The sequence below is a fragment of the Coregonus lavaretus genome (genome assembly GCF_964263955.1).
Source record: "Coregonus lavaretus genome assembly, contig: HAP1_SCAFFOLD_1024, whole genome shotgun sequence".
Classification (NCBI taxonomy): Eukaryota; Metazoa; Chordata; class Actinopteri; order Salmoniformes; family Salmonidae; genus Coregonus; species Coregonus lavaretus.
This window is the reverse complement of record NW_028157886.1, coordinates 3-10,000: the sequence shown is the minus strand read 5'-3', so window position 1 is coordinate 10,000 and position 9,998 is coordinate 3. Positions and strand designations below refer to the sequence as shown.

Sequence of the window (9,998 nt, the reverse complement as noted above, 5' to 3'; positions counted from 1 at the left end):
TCCATAACCCACTGACACTAGAGAGAGGACAGGTAATGTTAGTTACTCTGAATAAGACCAGGTAAAAATAGATTCAGAATGATCTTTATTGTTCCATTGCTGATTAACAACAGACTTACAAGTAGAATAAAAAAATCAATCAGTCAATCAATCAATCCATAATTCAATCAAGCCATAATTCAATCAAGCCATCAATCAATCCATCCATCAATCAATAATCAATCAATTACATACAACTACAGGTATGTCCTTCCACCAAAAGCCTACCGACATACAAGTACTGTAGCAACAACGGATAAATAAGTAATGATTTATTTCCCCTCACCGAAGGCCTCAGACAGCCCGTAGACCTTCTGGCTGTAGACATCAGCCTTGTCCCAGATGAAGTCATAGTTGAGATTAGGAGCAGCAGGGAACCACTTCCTGAACAGCCTACCCTCCACCGCCACCATAAGGTGTACCTTCATCAGGTTAAACGGCACGGTGGGGTGGGTCAGGGTCACCCGCAGGATGGACTTATACCCAGGTGTCCTGCTGCTCAGGTAGCTCAACGCCATGTCTGTCCCGGGGATAGGAACCTCTTCCTGGAGAGCCTGGGGGATGGGGGGAAGAAATAGATGGTTACACCGGGGGACATATTTGACCGTTACACTACCACCCTACTGCTCAGGTAGCTCAACGCCATGTCTGTCCCGGGGATAGGAACCTCTTCCTGGAGAGCCTGGGGGAGGGGGGAAGAAATAGATGGTTACACCGGGGGACATATTTGACCGTTACACTACCACCCTACTGCTCAGGTAGCTCAACGCCATGTCTGTCCCGGGGATAGGAACCTTTTCCTGGAGAGCCTGGGGGGAGGGGGGAAGAAATAGATGGTTACACCGGGGGACATATTTGACCGTTACACTACCACCCTACTGTCTGTCCCGGGGATAGGAACCTCCTCCTGGAGAGGCTTTCTTTCATTTCATTACTATGACAACTGACACTAATATGCCCTTGGACACTCAAAACATGTATAGTATGTGTCCATGTGTTGATTTACTATGGTGTTGGTACAGACTGTGTTGATTCACAAGAGATTATGTAATACACTGGTGTTGTTTATAGGACTGTGTTGATTCACTATAGATGATAGTATGATAATGTTTGCACTCACTATCTGTAAGTCGCTCTGGATAAGAGCGTCTGCTAAATGACTAAAATGTAAATTTTAAATGTATGATGTAATACCCTGGTGTTGGTGAAGACTGTGTCAACCCCCTGGTGTTGGTAAAGACTAGGTCAACCCCCTGGTGTTGGTAAAGACTGTGTCAACCCCCTGGTGTTGGTGAAGACTAGGTCAACCCCCTGGTGTTGGTGAAGACTAGGTCAACCCCCTGGTGTTGGTGAAGACTAGGTCAACCCCCTGGTGTTGGTGAAGACTGTGTCAACCCCCTGGTGTTGGTGAAGACTGCTTCAACCCCCTGGTGTTGGTGAAGACTGTGTCAACCCCCTGGTGTTGGTGAAGACTGTGTCAACCCCCTGGTGTTGGTGAAGACTGTGTCAACCCCCTGGTGTTGGTATAGACTGTGTCAACCCCCTGGTGTTGGTAAAGACTGTGTCAACCCCCTGGTGTTGGTGAAGACTAGGTCAACCCCCTGGTGTTGGTGAAGACTAGGTCAACCCCCTGGTGTTGGTGAAGACTGTGTCAACCCCCTGGTGTTGGTAAAGACTGTGTTAACCCCCTGGTGTTGGTAAAGACTGTGTCAACCCCCTGGTGTTGGTAAAGACTGTGTCAACCCCCTGGTGTTGGTAAAGACTGTGTCAACCCCCTGGTGTTGGTGAAGACTGTGTCAACCCCCTGGTGTTGGTGAAGACTGTGTCAACCCCCTGGTGTTGGTGAAGACTGTGTCAACCCCCTGGTGTTGGTGAAGACTGTGTCAACCCCCTGGTGTTGGTGAAGACTGTGTCAACCCCCTGGTGTTGGTATAGACTGTGTCAACCCCCTGGTGTTGGTATAGACTGTGTCAACCCCCTGGTGTTGGTGAAGACTGTGTCAACCCCCTGGTGTTGGTGAAGACTGTGTCAACCCCCTGGTGTTGGTGAAGACTGTGTCAACCCCCTGGTGTTGGTGAAGACTGTGTCAACCCCCTGGTGTTGGTATAGACTGTGTCAACCCCCTGGTGTTGGTAAAGACTGTGTCAACCCCCTGGTGTTGGTAAAGACTGTGTCAACCCCCTGGTGTTGGTGAAGACTGTGTCAACCCCCTGGTGTTGGTGAAGACTGTGTCAACCCCCTGGTGTTGGTGAAGACTGTGTCAACCCCCTGGTGTTGGTGAAGACTGTGTCAACCCCCTGGTGTTGGTATAGACTGTGTCAACCCCCTGGTGTTGGTATAGACTGTGTCAACCCCCTGTTGTTGGTGAAGACTGTGTCAACCCCCTGGTGTTGGTGAAGACTGTGTCAACCCCCTGGTGTTGGTGAAGACTGTGTCAACCCCCTGGTGTTGGTGAAGACTGTGTCAACCCCTGGTGTTGGTATAGACTGTGTCAACCCCCTGGTGTTGGTAAAGACTGTGTCAACCCCCTGGTGTTGGTGAAGACTAGGTCAACCCCCTGGTGTTGGTGAAGACTAGGTCAACCCCCTGGTGTTGGTGAAGACTGTGTCAACCCCCTGGTGTTGGTAAAGACTGTGTCAACCCCCTGGTGTTGGTGAAGACTGTGTCAACCCCCTGGTGTTGGTGAAGACTAGGTCAACCCCCTGGTGTTGGTGAAGACTAGGTCAACCCCCTGGTGTTGGTAAAGACTGTGTCAACCCCCTGGTGTTGGTAAAGACTGTGTCAACCCCCTGGTGTTGGTGAAGACTAGGTCAACCCCCTGGTGTTGGTAAAGACTGTGTCAACCCCCTGGTGTTGGTGAAGACTAGGTCAACCCCCTGGTGTTGGTGAAGACTAGGTCAACCCCCTGGTGTTGGTGAAGACTAGGTCAACCCCCTGGTGTTGGTAAAGACTGTGTCAACCCCCTGGTGTTGGTGAAGACTAGGTCAACCCCCTGGTGTTGGTGAAGACTAGGTCAACCCCCTGGTGTTGGTGAAGACTGTGTCAACCCCCTGGTGTTGGTGAAGACTAGGTCAACCCCCTGGTGTTGGTGAAGACTAAGTCAACCCCCTGGTGTTGGTGAAGACTAGGTCAACCCCCTGGTGTTGGTAAAGACTGTGTCAACCCCCTGGTGTTGGTGAAGACTGTGTCAACCCCCTGGTGTTGGTGAAGACTAGGTCAACCCCCTGGTGTTGGTGAAGACTAGGTCAACCCCCTGGTGTTGGTGAAGACTGTGTCAACCCCCTGGTGTTGGTGAAGACTGTGTCAACCCCCTGGTGTTGGTGAAGACTAGGTCAACCCCCTGGTGTTGGTAAAGACTGTGTCAACCCCCTGGTGTTGGTGAAGACTAGGTCAACCCCCTGGTGTTGGTGAAGACTAGGTCAACCCCCTGGTGTTGGTGAAGACTAGGTCAACCCCCTGGTGTTGGTAAAGACTGTGTCAACCCCCTGGTGTTGGTGAAGACTAGGTCAACCCCCTGGTGTTGGTGAAGACTAGGTCAACCCCCTGGTGTTGGTGAAGACTGTGTCAACCCCCTGGTGTTGGTGAAGACTGTGTCAACCCCCTGGTGTTGGTAAAGACTAGGTCAACCCCCTGGTGTTGGTGAAGACTAGGTCAACCCCCTGGTGTTGGTGAAGACTAGGTCAACCCCCTGGTGTTGGTAAAGACTGTGTCAACCCCCTGGTGTTGGTAAAGACTGTGTCAACCCCAGCGCAGTCTTATTGCAGCATCTTGTGGTGAGACAGACAGACAGACAGACAGACAGACAGACAGACAGACAGACAGACAGACAGACAGACAGACAGAGACAGAAAGACAGCCAGACAGACAGAGAGAGACAGACCGACAGAGACAGACAGACAGACAGACAAACATACCGACAGACAGACAGACAGACAGACAGACAGACAGACAGACAGACAGACAGACAGACAGACAGACAGACAGACAGACAGAGTGGAAGTTCAGTGGGAGAGCTGGTAGTGCAATGTTTCTCTAAACTGTCGTCAGGCCACTCTAAATATTTTTGATGTCTAAATATCTGATATATTCCAGTGTGACCATACCTGATTCAACCAAGTCAACTACTCATCCAGCCCTTGATCAGTTGAATCAGGTTCGACTGGCTATTGGTGAAATAGTTAAAGGTTAGAACCAGTCTGTGTTGCTGGTGGAATGGATGTGGCTGGAGGACCCCAGAACCTAGCTGGTTGGGAAACACTGGACAGAGTTCAGGGGCCGTATGCTTAAAGAGTCTCAGAGTACGAATGCTGATCCATAATGAATAAGATTATAAAGGGCTGCGTTTAGACAGGCAACCCGATTCTGACCTTTTTTTTCCAGTAATTGGTCATTTGATCAATCACACATCTTTTCACATCAGATATTTTTCAGAGCTGAAAAATATCAGAATTGGGCTGGCTGTGTAAACGCAGCCATGGACAGGGAGGACCTGATCCTAGATCCACACTTCTACTCTGATACGCTTTATGAATACTGGCCCGAGGGTTAGAGGTCACTGGCTGGTCTGATGTACCCTGCCCAGCGTCCTAACGATCCGGAACAGGCCGGGTAGGTCGGGCTGGTCTTTACCATTATGACGTGTTCTGTTATGAAGAGAGAGTGAGAGAGAGAGAGAGAGAGAGAGAGAGAGAGAGAGAGAGAGAGAGAGAGAGAGGCTAGGGATGGGCTGGTAGAGAGAGAGATCAGACTACACAGTGAGGAAGCCTATATGATACTGTTACTGTATGTAATAAATCACACAAAGCTAACTACTGGGGGAGAGAGTCATTAGAGAGGACATGAAGAGACACACACACACACACACTCAACCGAACCATCATCCTTTAAAATTAAAATAAAAAACTGTGTCAGTGTGGCTTTTTAACTCCCCATAGAAATGCAAATGTGTCCTGGGTGTTGAGGAGGGGGAGGTGTAATCATCATCCTCATCATTCTGCACTGACACAGTACGATGCGCATTGTAAATCACCCGCGTTTCCTCACACCAATTACACTGTTCAGACAGCATCACAGGACTGAGTCATTATTACACTGGTCAGACAGCATCACAGGACTGAGTCATTATTACACTGGTCAGACAGCATCACAGGACTGAGTCATTATTACACTGGTCAGACAGCATCACATGACTGAGTCATTATTACACTGGTCAGACAGCATCACAGGACTGAGTCATTATTACACTGGTCAGACAGCATCACAGGACTGAGTCATTATTACACTGGTCAGGCAGCATCACAGGACTGAGTCATTATTACACTGGTCAGACAGCATCACAGGACTGAGTCATTATTACACTGGTCAGACAGCATCACATGACTGAGTCATTATTACACTGGTCAGACAGCATCACAGGACTGTCCATTATTACACTGGTCAGACAGCATAACAGGACTGAGTCATTATTACACTGGTCAGACAGCATCACAGGACTGAGTCATTATTACACTGGTCAGACAGCATCACAGGACTGAGTCATTATTACACTGGTCAGGCAGCATCACAGGACTGAGTCATTATTACACTGATCAGGCAGCATCACAGGACTGAGTCATTATTACACTGGTCAGGCAGCATCACAGGACTGAGTCATTATTACACTGGTCAGACAGCATCACAGGACTGAGTCATTATTACACTGGTCAGACAGCATCACAGGACTGAGTCATTATTACACTGGTCAGACAGCATCACAGGACTGAGTCATTATTACACTGGTCAGACAGCATCACAGGACTGAGTCATTATTACACTGGTCAGACAGCATCACAGGACTGAGTCATTATTACACTGGTCAGGCAGCATCACAGGACTGAGTCATTATTACACTGGTCAGACAGCATCACAGGACTGAGTCATTATTACACTGGTCAGACAGCATCACAGGACTGAGTCATTATTACACTGGTCAGACAGCATCACAGGACTGAGTCATTATTACACTGGTCAGACAGCATCACAGGACTGAGTCATTATTACACTGGTCAGACAGCATCACAGGACTGAGTCATTATTACACTGGTCAGACAGCATCACAGGACTGAGTCATTATTACACTGGTCAGACAGCATCACAGGACTGAGTCATTATTACACTGGTCAGACAGCATCACAGGACTGAGTCATTATTACACTGGTCAGACAGCATCACATGACTGAGTCATTATTACACTGGTCAGACAGCATCACAGGACTGAGTCATTATTACACTGGTCAGACAGCATCACAGGACTGAGTCATTATTACACTGGTCAGACAGCATCACAGGACTGAGTTATTATTACACTGGTCAGGCAGCATCACAGGACTGAGTCATTATTACACTGGTCAGACAGCATCACAGGACTGAGTCATTATTACACTGGTCAGACAGCATCACAGGACTGAGTCATTATTACACTGGTCAGACAGCATCACAGGACTGAGTCATTATTACACTGGTCAGACAGCATCACAGGACTGAGTCATTATTACACTGGTCAGACAGCATCACATGACTGAGTCATTATTACACTGGTCAGACAGCATCACAGGACTGAGTCATTATTACACTGGTCAGACAGCATCACAGGACTGAGTCATTATTACACTGGTCAGACAGCATCACAGGACTGAGTCATTATTACACTGGTCAGACAGCATCACAGGACTGAGTCATTATTACACTGGTCAGACAGCATCACAGGACTGAGTCATTATTACACTGGTCAGACAGCATCACAGGACTGAGTCATTATTACACTGGTCAGACAGCATCACAGGACTGAGTCATTATTACACTGGTCAGACAGCATCACAGGACTGAGTCATTATTACACTGGTCAGACAGCATCACAGGACTGAGTCATTATTACACTGGTCAGACAGCATCACATGACTGAGTCATTATTACACTGGTCAGACAGCATCACAGGACTGAGTCATTATTACACTGGTCAGACAGCATCACAGGACTGAGTCATTATTACACTGGTCAGACAGCATCACATGACTGAGTCATTATTACACTGGTCAGACAGCATCACAGGACTGAGTCATTATTACACTGGTCAGACAGCATCACAGGACTGAGTCATTATTACACTGGTCAGACAGCATCACATGACTGAGTCATTATTACACTGGTCAGACAGCATCACAGGACTGAGTCATTATTACACTGGTCAGACAGCATCACAGGACTGAGTCATTATTACACTGGTCAGGCAGCATCACAGGACTGAGTCATTATTACACTGGTCAGACAGCATCACAGGACTGAGTCATTATTACACTGGTCAGACAGCATCACAGGACTGAGTCATTATTACACTGGTCAGAGAGCATCACAGGACTGAGTCATTATTACACTGGTCAGACAGCATCACAGGACTGAGTCATTATTACACTGGTCAGACAGCATCACAGGACTGAGTCATTATTACACTGGTCAGACAGCATCACAGGACTGAGTCATTATTACACTGGTCAGACAGCATCACAGGACTGAGTCATTATTACACTGGTCAGACAGCATCACAGGACTGAGTCATTATTACACTGGTCAGGCAGCATCACAGGACTGAGTCATTATTACACTGGTCAGACAGCATCACAGGACTGAGTCATTATTACACTGGTCAGACAGCATCACAGGACTGAGTCATTATTACACTGGTCAGACAGCATCACAGGACTGAGTCATTATTACACTGGTCAGACAGCATCACAGGACTGAGTCATTATTACACTGGTCAGACAGCATCACAGGACTGAGTCATTATTACACTGGTCAGACAGCATCACAGGACTGAGTCATTATTACACTGGTCAGACAGCATCACAGGACTGAGTCATTATTACACTGGTCAGACAGCATCACATGACTGAGTCATTATTACACTGGTCAGACAGCATCACAGGACTGAGTCATTATTACACTGGTCAGACAGCATCACAGGACTGAGTCATTATTACACTGGTCAGGCAGCATCACAGGACTGAGTCATTATTACACTGGTCAGGCAGCATCACAGGACTGAGTCATTATTACACTGGTCAGACAGCATCACAGGACTGAGTCATTATTACACTGGTCAGACAGCATCACAGGACTGAGTCATTATTACACTGGTCAGACAGCATCACAGGACTGAGTCATTATTACACTGGTCAGACAGCATCACAGGAATGAGTCATTATTACACTGGTCAGACAGCATCACAGGACTGAGTCATTATTACACTGGTCAGACAGCATCACAGGAATGAGTCATTATTACACTGGTCAGACAGCATCACATGACTGAGTCATTATTACACTGGTCAGACAGCATCACATGACTGAGTCATTATTACACTGGTCAGACAGCATCACAGGACTGAGTCATTATTACACTGGTCAGACAGCATCACAGGACTGAGTCATTATTACACTGGTCAGACAGCATCACAGGACTGAGTCATTATTACACTGGTCAGACAGCATCACAGGACTGAGTCATTATTACACTGGTCAGGCAGCATCACATGACTGAGTCATTATTACACTGGTCAGACAGCATCACAGGACTGAGTCATTATTACACTGGTCAGACAGCATCACAGGACTGAGTCATTATTACACTGGTCAGAGAGCATCACAGGACTGAGTCATTATTACACTGGTCAGACAGCATCATAGGACTGAGTCATTATTACACTGGTCAGACAGCATCACAGGACTGAGTCATTATTACACTGGTCAGACAGCATCACAGGACTGAGTCATTATTACACTGGTCAGACAGCATCATAGGACTGAGTCATTATTACACTGGTCAGACAGCATCACAGGACTGAGTCATTATTACACTGGTCAGACAGCATCACAGGACTGAGTCATTATTACACTGGTCTTTAGAGTGGGGAGCTTTAGCTGTCTGTACAATGAATCAATATGAGAGGAGAGACAGAGGAGGAGGAGGAGTGGAGGGGAGGAAGGAGGAGGAGGAGGAGGAGGAGGAGGAGGAGGAGGAGGAGGAGTGGAGGGGAGGAGAACAAGAGAAGAGAAGAGAACAGAAGAGGCACAGTGCAGGGACGAGAGGAAGAGGGTCTTGCGAGGACAAGACGGGGTCTTCCCAATTGGCTCATTCATCCCCCCCCTCCACTCCCCTGTAACTATTCCCCAGGTTGTTTCTGTAAATGAACATGCGTTCTCAGTCAACCTACCTGGTAAAATAAGACCCTATTACATTGCTGGGATTCTATTTGTAATTCTATCGGGGGTCTGTACCTGTATTTCGGGTACGATGGTCCCCCTCTCGGAGCAGGCCCCAGCGAAAGCGGTGAGGGGTGCGGGCGACACGATGGGGGACGGACGCGTGAAACCGCTGACATCACAGCTGGGGATCTCATTCTCCTCGTGACGCATCACAACGGTATCCATGACGAAGAAGCGTCCCCATGCAACCACCAGCGTGTGCTCCTGGTGATGAACGGAGCGCGCTCGAAACGCAGGGCGATGGCCACGCCACCGTTGGTCACCAGGTCAAAACTTGGAAGAAAAACACACAAACATGGTGGAATTAAGTAGAACAAATGTGAATTTAAAGGGACATTTCACCACACAATGTTGACTGATGTTTACAGACCCTAAAATATGGTCTTATGCTGAGTATACAAAAACATTATGAACACCTGCTCTTTCCATGACATAGCTGACCAGGTGAATCCAGGTGAAAGCTACGATCCCTTATTGATGTCACTTGTTAAATTCACTTCAATCAGTGTAGATGAAGGGGAGGAGACAGGTTAAAGAAGGATTTTTAAGCCTTGAGAAAATTGACACATGGATTGTGTATTGACACATGGATTGTGTACCTGTCTCTCTCTCTCTCTCTCTCTCTCTCTCTCTCTCTCTCTCTCTCTCTCTCTCTCTCTC

The 9,998-nt window shown here is 47.7% G+C and overlaps 1 protein-coding gene across 1 annotated transcript in view; it reads right to left on the bottom strand.

Moving 5' to 3' along the window:
- The window catches only part of LOC311124672 (teneurin-4-like), a gene marked incomplete at both ends in the record, with an annotated part of 140,040 nt that extends 130,429 nt beyond the window's left edge, over nucleotides 1-9,611 (bottom strand). The window contains 3 exon segments of the mRNA XM_084198778.1: nucleotides 326-593; nucleotides 9,351-9,547; nucleotides 9,550-9,611. Of these exon segments, the coding sequence (XP_084054904.1) occupies nucleotides 326-593; nucleotides 9,351-9,547; nucleotides 9,550-9,611 (527 nt within the window).
- Between the last annotated feature and the right edge of the window lie 387 nt (nucleotides 9,612-9,998).